At 48.2% G+C, this 20,976-nt stretch overlaps 2 protein-coding genes across 3 annotated transcripts in view; one reads left to right on the forward strand and one right to left on the reverse strand.

The window, feature by feature from the left end:
- Positions 1–816: 816 nt before the first annotated feature.
- Positions 817–5,359, forward strand: SOD3 (superoxide dismutase 3). Its single transcript, XM_081118905.1, has 2 exons — positions 817–1,037; positions 3,941–5,359. Exon 2 carries the CDS (start codon positions 3,957–3,959, stop codon positions 4,692–4,694), a length of 738 nt encoding a protein of 245 aa, XP_080975031.1. The 5' UTR covers positions 817–1,037; positions 3,941–3,956; the 3' UTR covers positions 4,695–5,359.
- A 5,438-nt stretch (positions 5,360–10,797) lies between these two features.
- Positions 10,798–20,976, reverse strand: part of CCDC149 (coiled-coil domain containing 149) — an 86,555-nt gene continuing 76,376 nt past the window's right edge. For both annotated transcript variants that reach the window (XM_081148410.1, XM_081148409.1), the window contains one exon: positions 10,798–13,491. In XM_081148410.1, the coding sequence (XP_081004536.1) occupies positions 13,076–13,491 (416 nt within the window). In that variant the 3' untranslated portion in view covers positions 10,798–13,075. The remainder of the gene's footprint in view (positions 13,492–20,976) is intronic.

Consider the following 20,976-nt stretch of genomic DNA (forward strand, 5'->3'; position numbering starts at 1 on the left):
CTGCGCTCCCCACTCGGTATTGGACGGGCCTGTGGACACTGCTGTTCCCCCAACAAGAGCATGACCCCCCGAGGGCAGGCGCTCCTGCAGCTCCGGTCACCGGCACACAGTGCACCACCCGGCTGGCAGTGAGCACCCTCTGGACGTTTGCTGAAGGAAGGCTGGAGAACACACAGGGTGTCAGGGAAGCTGCCTTTTCCCACGTGGGCTTTTCTGGGGAAGAAAAGCTTCCATTTCTGGAAGATCTCTGTGATTGAGGAAGGATCACAGCGGCAAAGGAGAGGCCACCGGGCAAGGGAGGGGCTTGAGGTTCCCCCAGACTACATACTCTCTTAAAAGGCTCCTCCATCACTTCCGTAACAAAGCGACAGCAACGCTGATGACGATGGTCCCGGTTAGCATTAAAGCCCCATTTTACAGATGAAGAAAGGGAGGCACAGGGCGCTAGCTGGTCCAGGGGCACATCGCTGGGAAGGGACGCAGCTGGGGCTCTGCCCCCTGTGCCGCCCCACCTGCCTCTCGCGTTTCCCGGGGGGGCAGCACAGTTCTGAGAAGCATCGCGTATATCTGTCAGGTGCCCATTTCCATCGGAGGAGCGTCCAGCGAACATGAGTCAATAGCTAAGGAAATCGGAAGAGAGCAAAGGCCCTCTCAAGAAAGAAACCATTGTGCACCTTCCCAAACAGGCTATTTTCTGTCTGATTTTTATCCCCGGCTGCTGCGTGCTGAAGGTCACTGGCTACGTCTGTACAAACTGGTGAAGTCATGACAAGAAATTTCTTGGCCAGGAAACCCAGGGCTGGGGAGGGGCTCGGGGAGGAGGAACGGAGGAGGTGAGGCCAGCCTGGCCTGCTTTCCCTCCAGAACTGGCCCAATGACCTTCTTTCCTCAGGGTGACCACTCCCCTGGGCTGGCTTTCCGGGACATCCACAAACAGCCCAGCCTCACGAGTCAGGCTGCATTCCTGCGACGACTGCGACTGCCGGGCGCTGCCTCCACTTCGCGGGCGGGAAAGCTCTCTGGGAAGAGCTGGCAAGGTGGGTGCCAAGCTGAGGTTCATTTAGTTCTTCTGAGAGTGTGCTTATTAAGAGTTTAAGCCGGGTGGGGCTTCGGGCCTAGTCTTAGAAAGGATTTGATCTTGAGAGAGAAACAGACAATGAGAGAGGCTGGCCGCTCCCAGAGATGGACGAGTGGGGCGCTGGGGAGAGCGGTGAGGGAGGCAAGCGGGAGAAATAGCTGTTCTCCTTTGGATCGGCCAGGGCCAGACCCAGAGGACTTTCGTGTTAGTAAAGACGCATCTGGAAGGAGCAAGGATGCCCCTTCTGGGTGTTGCATGGCTCAGGTGGCTGGAGCTACTGAGAAAACGCCCCCTGCTTAGGGGAGGCGGCTCAGGCTCATGGCCAGGCTCCTTCTAAGAGTGAGTGGAGGAATGAGCTTGTCTCCGCTCCAGACCAGCACAGAGCAGGTCCCAAAGAAACCACTTGGCCATCCACAGTTCAGACTAAGGGGGAGGCTGTGCAGGCAGGTTGAGCCCCATGCGAGCTGACCTCGAGGGACAGAAGCCCAAGGCTTAAGAAACCAGGAGTCAGGGCTTACCTGGGGTTCAGGAAGAATCTTTTTCTCTTAAGAGAAAAACATCTCCATAACATGTTAATTATTATCCAAGTGTTCTTGAAAGAGAACAGTCTGTTTTTGCTCTATGTTTTTAAGGAAGAACTTTCCAGTTGGTGGAGCCCTCCTGGAGGGGTAGGACTGCCTCAGAAGGAGGGGGCGGTCCCCAGTGATGGAAAGCTGGAGGCTGAGGTCTGGCAGGGATGGTCCCCATTGCGGCAGCCCCTTCCCGGACTCCAGGGTAGTAAGCCACGCCAGGCCATGCCAGAGGTGGTTCCCCAGATGTCGCTTTCTGGGCTTTTCCCCCTACCCGCCACTCCCACTTGGAGCCTTTCCCGGCTCTTCTTCCCATGGTTTCAGTATCATCTCTCAGCTGATGGGCCTGAAACCTCCATCAGTTTTTCTCTGTTCCCTGAGAAAAGAGCTGCCACTTGCTGAGAACTTTCTAGGTACCAGGATCTGAGTGCCTTAGATGAGAGCTGTTCAGTGTGGTGATGTCTAAGCCAGGGGCTTGGAGAAGACCACATGGTTTCCAATCTTGTCCTCAACTGTTACTGAATTTGTAACCTTGGGCAGAACATTCGCCTCTCTGCGCCTCAGTGTCCACACTTCAGAATGAGGGTAAAAATAACACCGACCCCACAGAGTTCTCGTGAGGCTCACATGAACTGACATGTGCCAACTGTGTTTAACAGTGCCTGGCACGTGTGTTCAGGAAATGTTAGCAATTCTGATTGTCTCTTCTAAGCCCCGCAGCCAACCCCCAAAGGAAGCGTAATTATCCGTATTTGCAGATAAGAAAACTGAGGCCCAGCATTTTCTCTGCTGCTCTGCAATAAAATAACAGTAACAGCTAACCCTTAGAGAGCAGAAGGCAGAGTCAGGTTTCAGATCTAGGCAGCGAGTTTCCGAATCCATTCTTTTATTTTTTTAAATCCTCACCCAAGGACACATGTTTTTTTGTTTGTTTGTTTGTTTTTATTGATTTTAGAGAGAGAGGAAGGTGGGGGAGAGAGATAGTCAGACCTTTCCCGACAATGTTGCAGTTACTTTATGTTGGGATTGGGATTCAAATCTGCATCTGACTCCAAAATCCCTGGCTGGGTCCCAGAATCTTTGATGGATTAAAAAAAAAAAAAAAAGAAAAAAAAAAGACAATTCTGGCCCACAGAATGAGAATATCTTAGGCCTCTGATTTTTAAGAACCAGAATCTCATGTGCAACGAACCCTGAGAACCCTTCCCAGCTACACTGCCTCTTCCAAGCGCCACGGTTGCATTTCCAGCTGTCTGTTGAACATCCCACCTGGGCACGCACCAGCATCTCCCCCTCTCTCCTCCTTTTCGGGGCCTCGGACTACTATCCGGGCACCCAGTCTCCCCTGGGAACTCAGTCATCCTCAGCTGCTCCGCCTTCTTCCCCGCAGGGCTGCCCACGATGTCCCCCCAACCCACGCCCCCTGTGCCTCTGCGGTCTCCACCTTGGAAAACGCCTTCCTCGTTGCTGGCTTGGGTTACTGCAACAGCCTCCTAGCTCATTGCCCTCTGACTACTTCTCGTTCTCTGTGTCTGCATCTCTGCCTAGGCGACTCCCATTCCTTCTCCCCCATCCTCTCCATCCCCAAGGTCCAGCCCACGTCCTTTCTCTTGCCAGACTGAAGGAACTAAAAGCTCTCTCACCACCCACTCTTCTGCTTAAAAACTTCCACCAACACAAGCCTCCCAACTAATATCCACATTCGGCACAGCAAATCCAGCCTCTCAATCCCTGGCTCATATTTAACGTTACCCACTGCCAGGTGCCGGCGGAGATGACAGGGCTACTGATGAATCAAACAGAGTTTCTGTCTTCAAGTCTACCGACCAGGGTAGAGAAGGGGGACAGGTCACTTCAGAGCGAGGGCACAGCTCTGCAAAGACCAAGAAGGCAGGGGCAGCCCTAACAGACTGTAGGCAGGATGCTTAGCGCAGCAGGGAGAGGAGATGAAGAGGAGGAGGGGCCCTGGGGTCCCCTCTCATGTGCCCTGAGAGCCTCTCCCCCTTGCTCTGAGGACTCCCCACACATGAAGACAGGACTTGGGAGAACCATGATCAGATTCGTGGCTCAGAAAGATCCCCATGAGTTCCTGGAGAGTTTTGTGTCATCCATCTTTACAAGCACAGTACTTGGCACAGTTTCTAGAACACAGTAAGACCTGGAGAAACATGGGCTGGAAGAACGAATGGGCAAAGACGCCCCTTGGTGGGGATGGGTGGGATCCAACCACCTGGGGTCCCTGAGATTCCCGGTCTCTGCTGACTAAGCCCCCCCCCCCCCCCCGCGCCTGCAGGTGCCGGACTCCAGCCATGAGGGCGCTGCTGTGTGCCTGCTGGCTCCTGGTGGCCTGCTCCGGGGACGCCTGGGTGGGCGCAGAGGCGTCCGGCGCCAGCTTCGACGCAGAGCAGCAGATCCGCGACATGCACGCCAAAGTGACAGAGATCTGGGAGGAGGTGCTGGGGCGCCGGGCGCCGGGCGGCGGCGGCCCGGACGCCACCCTGCACGCCTGCTGCCACGTGCGGCCGTCGGCCACTCTGGGCGCCGACCAGCCGCAGGTGACCGGCCTCGTGCTCTTCCGGCAGCTGGCGCCCGCGGCGCGGCTGGACGCCTTCTTCCAGCTGGAGGGCTTCCCGGCCGAGCCCAACGTGTCCAGCCGCGCCATCCACGTGCACCAGTTCGGGGACCTGAGCCAGGGCTGTGACTCCACCGGGCCGCACTACAACCCGCTGGGCGTGCAGCACCCGCAGCACCCCGGCGACTTCGGCAACTTCGCCGTGCGGGACGGCGGCCTCTGGAAGTACCGCCCGGGCCTGGGCGCGGCGCTCAGCGGCCCGCACTCCATCCTGGGCCGCGCCGTCGTGGTGCACGAGGGCGAGGACGACCTGGGCCGCGGCGGCAACGCGGCCAGCCTGGCCAACGGCAACGCGGGCCGGCGGCTGGCCTGCTGCGTGGTGGGCGTGTGCGGGCCCGCGCCCTGGGCGCGCCAGGCGCAGGAGCAGGCGGAGCGCAAGAAGCGGCGGCGCGAGAGCGAGTGCAAGGCCGCCTGAGCGCCCCCTGCAGGTGGCGCCGCTCCCGAGCGCCCGGGCCCCTCCGTGATCCGGCCCCCTCTGAGCAGCCTGAGATCCCCTCCACGTGCCCCCAGACCCTGCCCACCTTGATTTTCTCTCTTCTTCCAGAGACACCTTCTAACCTTCCAGAGACACTTTGTCCACCGCCGAGGTCTCCCCTAAAGTGACCCCTACCCTGATATCGCCAACCAGATATGCTGAAACACCCCCTCCATCCGAAGGGCAGCCCCCACCTTCAAGGCACCCTCACCCCGAGCTCTGGGAACCCCCAGGGGTACACCCCTCTACCATCTACCCCACCTACCCTGAGGGTCTCCTAGACGCCTGAGTTCCCTTTCTACCCTGACAACCCTACCCTCACCCCATGAACCCTGAGATAACTCTGTGCACTAAGGACCGCATCCCCCCCAACCCCCCCTTAGATTCCTCCTGGGCGCGCTCAGACGGGCCCTGAGGCCGCCTCGGGTGCCCACCTCACCACCAGCACCAGCGTGTGGCCCCGCCAGCAGGGGCGCCTGCAGCTAGGTGGCTCCCCCGGCCTCCAGCTGGTCTCAGCACCGCCACCGCGCAGGGAGCAGACACCCCTCGGGGCTGTTCGACAGTCTTCACGTTGCACATTAAAAACTCAGCAGCTCAGAACCGCACCCGGGCCTTGGTTGTTTGTTTCAGGCTTCTCTCCCGGGCTCAGTTACTATTTGAAAATAGCAAAGATATTTCCCAAATCCCCTTTAGGACTTCTCCTTACCCTTCCCTTCCCAATTCTGCCAGCAACAATGTTCAGTCCCCGGTGGGAAGTGAGAGGGGGAAAAATTCAGCTTCCTGGGCTACATCCCCGGGCTGTGGAACCCTAAGGGAGAGGAGATCTATTTGCAATATGCTTCTGGTGATTCTGACATTAGAGCCACTGGCTCGGGCCCTGTGGCTCCTCACATCTGCCTCTAAGTGCAGGTGAGGTCCATTTCCCAGGTGGCCGAGACCCGCCAGTGGAGCAGTGGCACTGCGCAAGTTACAGGGAGGCTGGTGCTGGCAAAGGAAATCAGCGGCCTCACAAGCAGGACAATGCTCTTCTCCACACAAAGGCACTTGGAAGCAGTGGGGCCCAAAGGCCGGCTGATTTTAATTCGAAGCTTGTTGGAGTTGCAGCCTCTTTTTGAAAATTACCATCTGCACACAGGCTAGATCGGTCTTGCGTATCCACCTTCATTTACTGAATAAAAGTTCTGACAATAACTTTTCAACCTCCTGGGGTAGACTCCCTTCCCAGCTGCGGCTTTTCCACCCTGGTTAGTTGGAGGCAGCTCCCGTTTCTCCCAGACTCTTACAAACTGAGCCTGAGCCAGAAGCCCATCCCCAGTGGTTATTTTTACCTCTTCCTATGACTAGCTTGTTATTGAAAATTCTTTCTTTGAACCCAACTGACATTTGGAGAGAAAGGCTATTATTTTGGGGTGACTTTGCTCCACCAACTGGTTCTCACTGGTTTGAAATATTAACTTGAACTGTACCGGACAGCATAGAAAGGGAATTAGCAAACTGAGTCTTTAAACTTCCTGGTCTCAAATGGATGTGTTTACCTATCCCCACAATTAAAAGTTCCAAAAACAGGGCAGCAATTACATAGGGACGCAGGATGGAGAGGAATAAAATCCCAAACAGGCCATCTTTGACTCTGCCGCCCAGATTTTAGGTTAATTCAGGATCTTCCAGGGAGGTTTGGGTTTATTTTTCAGAAGGAGACTGATACTTTTCATCACTTACCTTCTGTCTTCATCTGTTTCAACTGTTATCACAAAAAACAAACAAAAACACACCAGACTAGGTAGCTTAGAAACAACAGAATTTATTTCTCACAGTTCCAGAGGCTGGAAGTCCAAGATCATGGCCCCAGCATGGTCAGGTTAGAGACCTCTTTGGGGTTCGCAGCCAGTGCTTTTTCACTGTGTCCTCACACTGTGGGAGGGGAAAGGGGTCTCTCTGGAGCCTCGTAGGCATTAATCTCACTCCTGAGAGTCACCCCCTGGATCCCTCCAGCCCCCCTCATGATTTTGGGGTCTCCCAAAGGCCCCACCTCCTACTACCATCATCTTTGAGGGTTAGCATTTCAACATATTTACTTTGGGGGGACACTCAGACCACAGCACCTTCTGTTCTTAGTTTCTCTCTTCACTACCTCAGCCGCCCCGACTAAAGAGAGACCCCAGCAGACCCACTCCTTTCTATTCTGTCCATCAATAGGAATGAAATTGTTAAACTATTCCATGGGGCTCCAGAGTCAAGAAACATAGAGGAAATAATACAAGGGCAAATTCCAGTCCACTGTCAGGGCCAAGGAATGGTGTTGACAGCTCAGGCTCAGCTACAAAGGCCTGTTTGGAACCCCAGCTCTGCCGTATGTACAAGCTGTGTGACCTGAGCAAGTCACTTCACCTCTCCTGGCCTGGGTTTTCTCACTTGTAAAATAAGACTATCCCATTGGATTACTGTATTAAATCGAGTATTATTCAGGAAAGGAATATAGCATAACATGAAGATCTAAGGATCTAATAACTGTCTAAATAATAACCCTGGCCGAGATCAGAAAAATAGGTCCTACTAATGGATTGGACTATCTTGTAAGGTACTGAGTGCCATGCAACTAGAAAGATTCCAGTAAAGGACAGTTTGCCACCCCTTAGGTTTGTAAGAAGGTTTCTGCAGCTGTTAGGTTGCCTGAGAGAAACTCGGTGATCCCAGCACTTGTGGGGAGGGGACCTAAGATGAGGGGAAGATAGTGGGCCATAAAGGCAGGTGCCTGCTTCTTGGCACAGAAGCGGGCGTGCGCCACTAAACACACCCTCTGGACCCCACTTGGCCCCTGGAGGCTATTTTCACCCCTCTCCTCTTACAGATCTGTTTTGTTAATCTCTTTACATTTGCTGTTTTGACTTCCCAGCCAGCTTGCTAATCAGCTTGCCTATTTGACTCACAGGGTTTGCATTTGTCACCGAGACTTAAACACACACTTGTTTTGATTTCTTTTTGTAAAATTAGAAGCATTTGATGTAATGACTCTACCTAGACACAGCTGGTAAAGTGAGAATAATGCTCAAGTTCGCACAGTTTAAACACAATGTAGACAATAATTAGAAATGCTATCTTTAGATGTTTAGGATAAGCTTTTTCTCAGAATTGCAGATTTTTCTGAGTTGGGCTTTTCAGTGCATATATATACGGAAATACTAAAACTGTAAGAAAATAGAGCAAATCAGTGAGTGCTTTGGTCAACTTGAAAGATTGCAGGAAATAAACCAACTGATTTTAGATCTGGCATTTTTGACTGAATGTATAAAATCTTTACATTCTCCATAATTTTCATGACGAGCATACGAGCTAATAATTTTAGGTGACAGATTGTAACTGATAAGTTGCTACAATATGAAGAAACATTCAGTCTATGATTGGCCTGCAGCTAGGGTGGAAAGAGAGAATGACCTAAATAATAAAGATAATTAATCATCTATATCGGGAAAATTACCACAGTTTTATTTCAGGTAACAAAAACGATACAGTCATGATACATGATGATCACAGAATCCAATAAAGCAAGGTCTGTAAATGAATAGAAGTTACTTCTTTCTTTAAATTAAACTACAAAATAGCAGCTGTTTTGCCTTTTTTAAATCCTCTCCCAAAGATATTTTTGTCATTGATTTTTAGAGAGAGAGAGAGAGAGGAAGGAAGGAAGGAAGGAAGGAAGGAAGGAAGGAAGGAAGGAAGGAAGGAGGGGGAAAGAGAGAGAGAGAGAAACATCGACGTGAGACACACATCAATTGGTTGCCCCCCACACGATCCCTGACCAGGAGGGCGGATCGAACCACAGCTGAGATACGCGCCCTTGACCAGGAATTGAACCCGAGACCCTTCGGTCCGAGGGCTGATGCTCTAACCACTGAGCAAAACCAGCCAGGGCTTTTTTTTCGTTCTTTCTTTTTTAAGCCAATTGTTTTGAATTTAATAGGCTATCACTGGCCTCGGCTAACGTCTCAAAATATGTATATTCCTGGGCTCACATAGGTTCCGGAAAGTCAAACTTGTCGGTATTACGCAGACATTCACTATGCATTCAAAACCATTCCCATTTAGCAAAGAGGTGATACGAAATGGAAGGCAGCGCGTCCGTATCTATCATCTTAAATTGCCTTCATGCTATATCAACACGTTTTGTTTTGTTTTTGTGAGCAATCATAATATCGAGAGATGGGTCCTTCTTATTTTTTCGGCTTCTCGTTTCTATTTAGATTCACTACTGAGCTCTCTATGGCATCTCTCTGATCTTCACATTTTTCTCTGTTTAGAAAGACACCTGGAAAAAGGGAATATATTAAAGCGGTGAGTTAAGGGGACTCCTCTGCCTTTCTGACATCCTAAGGTTCCCTCGGTATTATTAAGGGGGGGAGACTGTTCCACATGGAGCCTTCCCGAATGAAAGCAGAGGGAGAAGGGGCTCAAGTAGAGAACTCTGTCAAAGAGAGGCAGGCACCCAGCCAGCCCTGGGCTGCAGGAAAGCGGCCGAGCCAGGAGAAAACACCAGTTTTTGGAGGAGCAGAAACCCAAGAGGAGCAAAAGCATGCTGTAATTTTAAAGAGACAGTCAAGATAACCCCGTGGAGCAAGCAGTGGGTCTTTGAAACCCCTTAAAGAGGAGATTGAACCTTTTATGCCCCGTGAATCGGGGTGCGGTGCTCCGGTTGGAAGAACACATCCGAAAATGTGCTCCAAAATGGGCCCAACCAGCACCGGCACCCCCTTTTCAGAACTTCGCATTGTGACGGTGGTGTGTGTTTGGGAGGGAGGGCACAGCAAAGGAGCAATGATGGGAAAACGAATTTAGCTTATTTAAGAGTGCCAGCTGGGAGGAGGCTCCTGCAGGGGCTGAGCGGAGTGCCACCGGGAGCCTCCCAGCTAGGGAGACCTGGGGAATGGCCCTGTGAGGCGAAGAAAGGGGGGGGACAGAGGCGGCGTGGGGAGGGAAGGAGTTAGGGATGAGAAATGCCTGGTTTACAAAATCCAATCCATTTCCACGGGCCTTAATTAAAAGAACGACTAACAGTCATATGTAAAAATCCTCACCCACAGGCTCTCAGGTACAGGGAGATCACAAACAATGCGGTGTGTGCAAACAAGCTTTCATTAAGAGACCTGTCAGCTCCGTTTCATTTATCCAGACTGCTCTGCATTCTGCTGGCAACCAGGCTGGAAAAATAATGGAAGGACAGACACACTTGAAGAGGTAAACAAAGGTGGGAGCGTTCCAGCTGCAAAACAGGACAGATGATAAAGAAGCCAGGAGAGAGGAGAGGGGAGATGGCATTTTTCTTAACAAAACCACCGCCACCACCCCTCCCCAAACTCAACTCTCATCAGTAACGTAATAGTCTGGCTTTTTAAGGGTTAAACGAAACCAAACCGGACTCGTGGGGTTCAGTGACAATGCTGTTGGTGACCTCCTCAAATCTATTCTCAGCTCTCCTCTATTTCTCAAGACCTGATTTTGTTTTGTGTTTACCCTTTTAGAGTCTGCATGTTCAGGGACAAGGCCCCTCCCCAATTCAGAGAGTGATCTTGATGAACCTAAACCCATGACTAATTCTCTCTCTCTAGTCAGGGACTGGTTTAGACATAGGCGTGTGACAATTCTTTCCAACGAAATGTGACAAGAACTGGGTGTTTTGCTCTTACACATACACACACACAAAGAAGGAGACACTTCCCTTTGCCTTTGAACACAGATGTGAGAAGAGGTGATGCCTGGCGCTGTTGCAGCCTTCTTGTTAGCCTGAGGAAGTAGCTGACACCAAGGCGGCAGAGCAAGAAGATAGGAACCCAGATCCTTGATGACCTTGAATAAGCCAAACCCCGAATGCCCTACTTCTGAAGTCCTTGCTGTGGAACAGAATTCATTTTTCTATTGTCCAAGTTTCTTAAACAAAAAGTGTGAATTATAGCTGAGGATACCGACTGATGCAAGGTTATCTGGTGGAATAGGGGAGAGAACGCGGCAGCCTTTCCCAGTGACTCTTAAAAAGACAAAAGACAACCATAAGTAATCGCTGAAACTCTCTTTAATGCCCGTGGGACAAAAGAATCGTGTTGGGTGGGGACAGCAGAGGTGGGACAATATCACATGTATATAGGGTGTTGTCAGGGTTACACATACAACAGGATCAACTCATTGGCTCCAACGCCACAATGTCATCTCAATAACACAAAGCCTTTCTAGGCCGATTGCACACATAGGGTTTAGGTTGTCGCTCTCTGTGACCTCCCTGCCCTGAACCCCAGACTCCCTGGTGCTCATGGCAGTTTCCCTGCCCATGATGAGATGTGTTGGGGGTTTATTATAAGCCTGATTTCCAGAAAGTGATGAACAGGCCCTAAAGACGTGCACCTGGCGGACTGTGTGTCAAAACCAGAGCTTCTGCGGGGAGACATTTTTCCTCTTGTTATTATTGTATTAAATCTGGCTGTGTTTTCCTTCGGTGACTGGCGTCCTATGCAGTAATGCTGAACATTTGCAGACGATTAAGGCCTAGTGCAGCAGGAAGATGATTTCTGTGGCTGCTGGGCTGTGCAGGCTCTGCAGCTGCAGAAGCGGCCTCCCTGGAGGGGAAGTTAGGGGGGCCTGGGGAGGGGGGAGAAGCTGGAGCAGCTGGGGGCGGGTATGCCCAGCTCACCAGGAACAACAGTGCACTGACTCCAGCATGGCCCCATTCCCCCAGCGGGGGTGGGGGGACCTGCAGTGAGTGGAAAGAAAGCAGCTGGAGGTTTCCCACGCTGTGCACAAGGCAAAGGACTGGACCTTCTCGTCTGCACTTTGCCCCTTCAGAGTGAGACAGCACAAATCCCTGCAGGCTCCTGCTCTGCTAGCAGAGCAGCCCAGGAGATGAAATGTGGCCCGGAAGCGTTAGGGTGGGCTGGCCACGCATGTGCAGGTTTCACACCTGGACCACAATCCTGGTGTAAACATCTGGTTTTTAGGATGGGTTTTCCAGCTTTCCCACCTCAGGAGCCTCTCTTTTTCCTGCAGGAGCCTCTCAAAGGAGTGATTCTGGTTCTCAGAGTGTTTTGAGCTTTGGGAACTGATATCAGGTCTTCCTGGGGAAAGAAACTGAGTTCAGCTCAAAGAATGTTCTATCGTTCGATGAGCCTTCAGTTTTCTGCAGTGCCAGATGCTGCCGAGAAAAGCTCATTTTATCCCCAAGGAAAGAACTAGGTGGGGGTGACCACTCCCTCCTTTCCCACACTTGGAGCTAGTGCGTGGTTCCACAGTCCCCCTCACCAGGCTGGAATAAAGTTATTTTGTTTTCTTCTCTCTATCCACCCTATGAGCTCTGTGTCTTGTCTCTAAAATCCTTGTACCTGGGGGCACAGAGGAGGCAGCCTTCACATTTTGTTGGAGTGAAGGGTTCGAGGTTTCAGGTGGGGAGGGACACTGAATGGGCCTAAGCAGCTGTATCTTGCTCCAATCCCACATGGCCGTAAAACCCTATATGCAGCACAGGCCGAACGAGAGAGGCAGCATTTCCAGGTTCTGGCCTTCATCTTATTTCAAAAACAAAAAATCAAAACACCCCTGGAGTCCCCACCCTCCTTTCTCACCCCCCAACCCCCATCAGTCCAGTCGATTAATCCTGCAGAATTACAGGCTGGAACACTCGGCTCTAGCCGTCAGCAAACAGGTCTCCACAGGGGCTGTGGATTTCAGACCAGAAGCCCCACATTCTGAGCCTGCCTAAGCCCCTTTCCACCTGCCAGCCGGTGCCAGGACAGACAGTGCCGCAGGCAGGATGCCAAGAACACCCATGAGGGGGGTCCTGCCGGGACCTGACACGAGGAAGTGGACAGGCGGGCCCTCTGGACCCATTATGCTCAATTACACCCTGGTCTCCAGCTGCCTAACTGTTGCAAAGACGCAGATCTGATTAAAAACCCCATTGGTTTCAAGCTCTTCCCATAATTTTGATTGGCAACATTAAACGCTAATAAAAAAAAAAATCTTATCTCTAATAAAACAAATGCTGACAGAAAGACGGATGCCAAAACCCAGCCATATGGCGGACGCGATTCCGTGCCTGGCCATGTTCACAGCGGTGCGTCTTCGGCAGAAAGAGATGACACTTAGAAGCCTGAGGACCCGCATTTAATAAATCAAACTGTGCTGGCATCAGAGTAGTCACAGTGTGCGACAGGACCCGTGTCTTTTCTCACTTGCAGACTTGGAGGTGTTTTAGGAGAAAGCGACTTCGGAGAGCTGTTCTGACGACGAACTCTTTACCGTCCCCAGTGCCTTCGATGTGTCACCGTGCCAGGTCCCTCTCCCCTTCATGTTTTCATGGTGCTCCTTGGGCCTCCGGCCTCTGGAGGCTCCTTGCCATCTTCCAGGGTGGCAGCTTCGGGTGCGGGCTGGCTGGACTCAGAGGAGCATCTGGGAAGCGGCCCCCCGGAGGCCAGGCCCGGCCCCCTGTCGTCCCTCAGGCCCTCCAGGGGACTGTCGCCGCCGACCCCGCCCGGTTCCGCAGCGGCCTGTTCCTCCATCAGTGTCACCGTTTCCCTCCGGAGCCCGTTGGCTTCTCCTTCCTCGGCAGGCAGCCGGGGCAGGGCAGGGTGAAAGGGCTCGCGCTGGCCCCCGCGGCTCTGGTTTGCGGGGGAGCTGACAGCAGGCCTCCCAGCGTCCTCGGGTGCTGTCAACACCTCGGCAGCGGCGCAGCTTTCATCTTGTTCTTGCGTCTGAGCCTCCCCTGGAACGGACGGAGGACAGCATCAGACCTCTGGCTGGGAGTCAGCCCTCCCTTCCCCTCTCCTCCCGCCTCTGCCACTGTCACCGCCGAGGCAGGAAATGCTTCTGGGCCCCCAGCCCCCCGGCTGAAGGGGGACACTGGACTCAGCTTCAGAAAGAAAGCGGCAGGCACTCTGGTGATTACGGTGACGCTGAGGGACGGAAAGGGAGCGCCTGGGCCACTTCACAATCCATCCTTTCCAGGCCCCTCCTTACCTCCTGCTTCACTCTCTAGCCCTGGCTCCTTGGGCCCATTAAATATTTACATGCGGACAAAGGTTTTGCATGTTCTGTAGCAACCTGGGGCCCTTTAGAAATGAAGAGGATTCTGTCTGCCTTGGGGGGGGGGGGACTGTGCAGTGAGAGGGATTTAGTGTCCCCCACCCTTTGTCCATCAGTACCTCATTCTTTGGTGTAGATGCTGAAGTTTCCTCAATTTCAAATAAAACTACTATATGCAAAAGCAGCTTCAGGCTCCCCCTGCCCCCAGCTAAACTGTTCCCTAAACCCCTTCTCTGTACAATATAAATTCTCCAGCTGTAACTGGACAGAGACGGGAGAGACTCGGAGCGCTGAGAGCCAGGGCCTGGCCCCCACTTTCCTACTCCCTTGCTCTGTGGTTGGGGGACCTGTCTGATACACAGTGAGAGGCAGGACTCTCTGAGGTCCCTTCCAGACCTAACAAGCAAAGGTGGGGCTGCAAGAGTGGGAAGCACCTGGGAGCGAGCTTTTAGCACCTGGACACATAAATCCAACACCCGACTCTGAGGGTGCCAGAAGTCGAGATTTTCTCAGCCCTGGGACACAGTGATGAAATGTATGGAAGAGGCTCAGTGCTGGGCGACGCCTCCAGGGGGTGGGCTGGGGAGCACTTCCTGCTCCTCCCAATGGAACCAGATAGAACCCCACTGCCATCGGCTTGCATGAGATGCATGCAGGGGTGCTTTCGGGCTGGAAGCTGGAACTCTGGAGAACTGAGGCCGAACTGTAGGAAGGTTAGAAAGGCAGCTGACCTGTCTGGCCATGCATTTTCCTGTTAAAACTTTCTGCTGGAGTTCTGTGGCTTTTAGGAGACATTTCTATTCCTTTCGCTTGGGTTCTTCACACGGTCCCACTTGATCTGCCCCTGCTTCACCCTGCAGCCCCATTTCCCACGGTTCCCCACCTGTAGGTGTCCTTCTGTCCATTCTCAGCTGCCTTTCAGTCTGCCTGCACCATTTGGTTTCCCCCTCTCTAAAGGGAATTATACCAGTTCATGCTTATTAGGTGCTTTTCTGTGCTAGGCTTGGTGCTCTGCATTTTAACACAGGGATCTCACCTGACTTGTTCACAGTGCTTGGAACATTCTAAGCATTCAAGAATGTTAAAAACTCATAATTCCTCATTTTTCTCTGTTTTCCTGATAGCAGTATAACATACATTGACATGTACAAATCCTAAGTCTACAGCTCAATTAATTTTCACAAATTGGACATGCCATGTGACCAGCAGCTGAGACAAGAAACACAGTATCACCAAGCCCCTACAACATGTCCCAGTCTAAGTTCCCTCAACCTCCTTCCTAGTCACTTCTGCCAAGAGTGACCAGTGTCCTACTTCAGATGCCAAGGATGGGTTTTGTCTGGTCTTTGAACTTCAAATATTGAAATCCTACAGTATTGTTCTGGTTTGTGTCTGTACTGGAAGGTGATAGGTATATGATGACTGTTTTTAAGAATTATATGAATTTTTGAGGATTATTTATATAATTTAGAAAGATTGAATATTTAGAGGTGCATAAATCTAAAGTAGATATAATCTAAAAATGACAAATTTTAAAACATTTGAATTATCATATAGCCTAGAATTTCTGCAACATGTACCAATATTATCACATGTGTGATCTGATCTATTTCTATTTCAATATAATGCACAAAGGTATTTTTTAAGAAGAGGACCTGTTGAAATAGAGTCTAAAAAACAGTACAAAAGATCAATGAAACCAAGAGTTGGTTCCTTGAAAAGATAAACAAGATTGATAAACCTTTAGCCAGAGTTGTCAAGAAAAAAAGAGAGACCAAAAAACTAAAATCAGAAATGGAACAGAAGTGACAATGACACCACAGAAATACAAAAGATTATAGGGAAATACTACTAACAATTATATGCCAACAAATTGGACAATCTGTAAGAAATGGATAAATTCCTAGAAACATACAATCTTCCAAGACTGAATCAAGACAAAACAGAAAATCTGAACAGATGGATTACAACCAACAAAATTGAAGCAGTAATCAAAAAACTCCCAACAAACAAAAGTCCTGGACAGATGACTTCACTGGTAAATTTTACCAAACACTCAAAGAAGAATTAACACCTATCCTTCTCAAACTATTCCAAAAAACTCAAAAGGAGGAAAGACTCCCAAACTCATTTTATGAGGCCAGCAGTATCCTGATTCCAAATCTAAATAAAGACACTATAAAGAAAGACAATTATAGGCCAATAGCCCTGATGAACATAAATGTTAAAATCCTCAATAAAATATTAGCAGACCGAATTCAGCAATACATTAAAAAGATCATACACCATAATCAAATGGGATTTATTCCTGAAATACAAGGTTGGTTCAATATCTGTAAATCAAGGAATGTGATATACCACATAAGCAAAATGAAAAATAAAAATTACATAATCATATCAATAGATAAAGAAAAGAAGCATTTGATAAAATCCAGCATCTATTTATGGTAAAAACTCTCAGCAAAGTGGGAATAAAGGGAACTTACTCAACATAATAAAGGCCATATATGGCAAAACCACAGCTAAAATCATACTTAATAGGTAAAAACTAAAAGCATTTTCCTTAAGATCAGGAATAAGACAGGGATGTCCACTTCCACTATTCTTATTCAACGCAGTATTAGAAGATCCAGCCACAGCAATCACACAAGAAGAAGAAACAAAAGGCACCCAAATTGGAAAGGAAAAAGTAAAACTGTCATTATTTGCAGATGACAAGATATTTTATATAAAGAATCCTAAAGATTCCACCAAAAAAAACTACTAGAACTGATGAATGAATTCAGTAAAGTAGCAGGATACAAAACAAATATTCAGGGAGAAATCACTGACATTTTTATACACCAATAATGAATCATCAGAAACGAAAACTAGCCCAGCTGGGCGTGGCTCAGCGGTTGCGCACTGACCTAGGATCCAGGCGATCGGGGTTCGATTCCCAGTCAGGGCACATGCCTGGATTGTGGGCTCGATCAATGACTCTCTCATCATTGATGTTTCTATCTCTCTCTCTCCCTCTCCCTTCCTCTCTCTAAAATCAATAAAGATATATTTAAAAAAAAAAGAAAAGAAAAGAAATGAAAACTAAAAAAAAAAAAATCATTTACAGTTGCATCAAAAAATAAATAAAATACCTAGGAATAAATTTAACCAAGGAAGTAAAAGGTCTGTACTTGGAAAATTATAAGACACTGAGGAAAGAAAATGAAGAAGATATAAATAAATGGAAACACATACTGTGCTCAAGAATAGGGAGAATTAATGTCTTTAAAATGTCCGTACTACCCAAGGTAATCTATAGATTCAATGTAACCCCTATCAAAATACCAATGGCATTTTTTACAGAACCAGAACAAATAATCCAAAAATGTAGATGGGACCACCAAAGGCCCCGAAGAGCCACAGCAATCTTGAGAAGAAAGAACAAAGTTGGAGGAAGCACACTACCTGATATCAAAATATACCACAAGGCCATAGAAATCAAAACAGCATGGTAGTGGCACAAAAGAGGCACATAGGTAAACAAAACAGAATAGAGAGACCAGAAATAAACCCACGCCTGTATGGTCGATTAATATAAGATAAAGGAGGCAAGAACATACAATGGGGTCAAGACAAACTATTCAATAAATAGTGCTGGGAAAATGGGACAGGCATATGCAAAAAAATGGATACCATACCATTATCTGACACCATACGCGAGAATAAACTCCAGATGGATAAAAGACTTGAAACCATAAAACTAAAAGAAAACATAGGCAGTAAACTCTCTGACACTTCTCTTAGCAATATATATATTTTTTCTGACATATCTCCTTAGGCAAGAGAAATAAAAGAGAAAATAAACAAGCAGACTACATCAAACTAAATAATATTTTGCACAGCAAAGAAAACCATCAACAAAATAAAAAGACAGCGTAGTAATTGGAAGATATTCACCAATGATACTTCTGATAAGGAGTTAATAGCCACAATTTATAAAGAACTCATACAACTTAACCCCCTCCAGCCCCCCCCACACAAATAGTCCAATTAAAAAATGGACAAAGGACCTGAACAGACACTCTTCCAAAGATGACATACAGATGGCCACTAGATATATGGAAAGATGTTCAACGTCACTAATCAAAAGAGAAATAAAAATTAAAACCACAATGAGATATCATCTCATACCTGCCAGAATGGCTGCCATCAATAAATCAACAAACAACAAGTGTTGACAACAATGTTGTGAAATGGAGCCCTTGTGCACCGCTGGTGGGAACACAGACTGGTGCAGCCACTGTGGAAAACAGTATGGAGGTTCCTCAAAAAATTTAAAATGGAACGGCCTTATGACCCAGCAATTCCACTTCTAGGTATAAAGGAACCCAAAACACTAATTTGAAAAAATATATGCGCCCCTATGTTCATTGCAGCGTTACCTACAATAGCCAAGACGTGGAAGCAACCCAAGTGCCTATCAATAAATGAATGGATAAAAAAGCAGTGGTCAGATACACAATGGAATATTACCCAGCCATTGAAAAAGAATGAAATCTTACCATTTATAACAGCATGGATAGACCTAGAGGGTACTATGCTAAGTGAAATAAGTCAGACAGAGAAAGACAAATGCTGTATTCTTTCATTTATATGTGGAATCTAAAGAACAAAGCACAAGAACAAAACAGAAACAGACCCATAGATACAGAGAACAAACCGATGGCTGCCAGAGGGGAGGGGAGCTTGGAGACTGGGTGAAAAAGGTGAAGAGATTGAGACGTACAAATTGGCAGTCACAAAATAGTCATGGGGATGTAAAGTACAGCATGGGGAACATAGTCAATAATATTGTAATAACTGTGTGTGGGGCCAGGTGGAGGCTTGAAATATTGAGGGTATTACTTTGTAAATTATATGATTGTCTAACCACTGTGCTATACACCTAAAACTAATATAAAAAAATATTAAATGTCAACTGTAATTGAAAAATAAAATAAAATAAACACTAAGACATGTTTTGAGCATCCGTTTACTTAATTTAAAAGCTGGATGTGTTTTTTGAGGATTTAGTTACTTAAAATAGTGTTTGAAGTTTTAAGGAACTTAAAAATGGCTAAACCCTGGTTAAAAAAAACACCTGTGAGAAACTTTAGAAGAAATGAAATGTTGGTGAGACTGAATTGAAGCTACTAAGGTGAGGAAGGGTGAGGCGCAGTGAAGGAAGAGAAGACGACTGTGGCCAGAGTGATGACTGAACAGTCGACGGGCTGACATCCCTGGGGAAGACGACTGTGGGTCTCAACTCAGCCAGCCAGGCTACGACCGCCGTCCCACAGCCAGGACCTCTCTTGTCCTCCCAATACACATCTGCTTCTCGCCTCCAGAAGAAGCCGTTTCCTTTATCTCTAGCCTTCTTGATATCCAGAGAAAAAGTCCCAGGGACAGAAGTTCAGCCAAATCCACACTGTACTTTCTGAAGCATGTATTTAGTCCTGGACAACTATATATTACTTTCCTGAGAACTCACTGACCTCAGTAAGTATTGTACCTGAAAATGAGACTGTTTCTTGCACTTACAATGAAATTCATAATGTATAAATGAATGCATCAAGCAAGCCTTGATTTAAAAATATAACTATTCAGGTTTGTTCAGCCAGGACAATTATGTTAGTTCTTAATCGGTTCCTTTGCTTCTAGTCTCCTGCTCTAGTCCAACCTGTTGGGAGAGGGACTCTCCCTAAAGCTTTGCTACTCAAAGTGGGGTCCCTGGACCAGCAGCGGCTCCATCACCTGGGACCTTGTTCAACGTGCAGGCTCTTGGGCCCCACCCCAGACCTTCTGGTTCAGAATCTGCATCTTAACAAGATCCCAGGCAACCTGGGTGCACATTACAGTTTGAAAAACAGTGTGAGCTTAAAACACAAATCTGACCATGCCTTTCCCAGCGACGAAACCTTCAAAGACTGCCACTGCCACAGGAACAAAGCCCAGGCTCTTAGCCTGATATTCAAGGCCTTCAATGGCCCAACATCGTTGACCTTTCCACCGACACCCCAGCTCTTCTCCTTACATCCCTAGACTCCAGCCACACTAAACCTTCACGGCATCCCAGCCCAGCCCGCTGCACCTTTGCTTAGGCGGCTGATTCCTCCATGACCATCACTCCACTATGTATCCAGATGGCCAACTTCAAGAGTCAGCTGTGCCTCCACCACCTCCACGAAGCCTATCTGATAAATCCAATCAGAAGTAATCTCCCGTGTCCTAATCCCCACAAGGCTTGTCTGGGCCTCCAAGGGAATATAGAACTTCTTTTTACCCTTAAATGATTACCTATATATAGTTATCTTATCAAAACCACCTAAGGTATAAAACCTTCCCTGATTAACTTTTTAACGTTGCCTGTGTTCTATAGTAGAACTCAATAAATAGCTTATTAAATGTTTGAATCTATGGACATATACACTAATTCATGAATAAGTGACTATATTAGTATATTTAAACACCATTCATTAATAAATAAAGCAATCCTTGAATTTATGGTCTTTGTTCCAGGTTGTATTCAGGTTGCTACCCTAAAAGTTCTTGAAATGACACTTTCTGGGGGGGGGGGGGGGAAGAGATTTCTAACTCACACAAACATTTAGCTAATTCTGAGTTAGCTCAGGGAAGCAATCACATAATTCTCACACTAACAAATAAAAATTTTTACAGTGGTTGTACAGGGGACATGGGAAAGGCTAAGTCAAAATGAGCAAGTTTCCAGAATTGAGCAAGATGCCTTAGTCAAGAGGAATGAATGACGGGCTTTTCTGCAGCTATAGTTTTCACCAGAGTGAGATGAATAAACTCCTTTTGGAAATTACTCTTATGACGTTACTTCTTCCAGGACACTTAACAGTAGACTCTGGTGGCCCTGAAAAATTAATTAACCTTACTAGTAACAACCTAACCCCTAAACCATTTGCAGTGTTTTTACTGGGGGTCAGGTTAATCTTCTCTACCTTAATTTACACCTAAGTGAGGGGGGTCTAAATTACGCTGGGGACTTTTGGTCACTGGCACTTTGCCTTGTGCCATTTCTTTAGGTGACAGTCTGCTCATAATCAAACGTGTGAGCCTTTTGGAAAATGGCAAGCCCCAGAGATTAGCAGGGAGAAGTTTTAAACTGCTTTTTGGG

The sequence above is a fragment of the Miniopterus schreibersii genome (assembly GCF_964146895.1).
Source record: "Miniopterus schreibersii genome assembly, chromosome: 1".
Lineage (NCBI taxonomy): Eukaryota > Metazoa > Chordata > Mammalia > Chiroptera > Miniopteridae > Miniopterus > Miniopterus schreibersii.

What these genes read in the sequence shown, in the direction of transcription:
- SOD3 (XM_081118905.1), top strand. Translation starts at nt 3,957, where the DNA reads ATGAGGGCGCTGCTGTGTGCCTGCTGGCTCCTGGTGGCCTGCTCCGGG.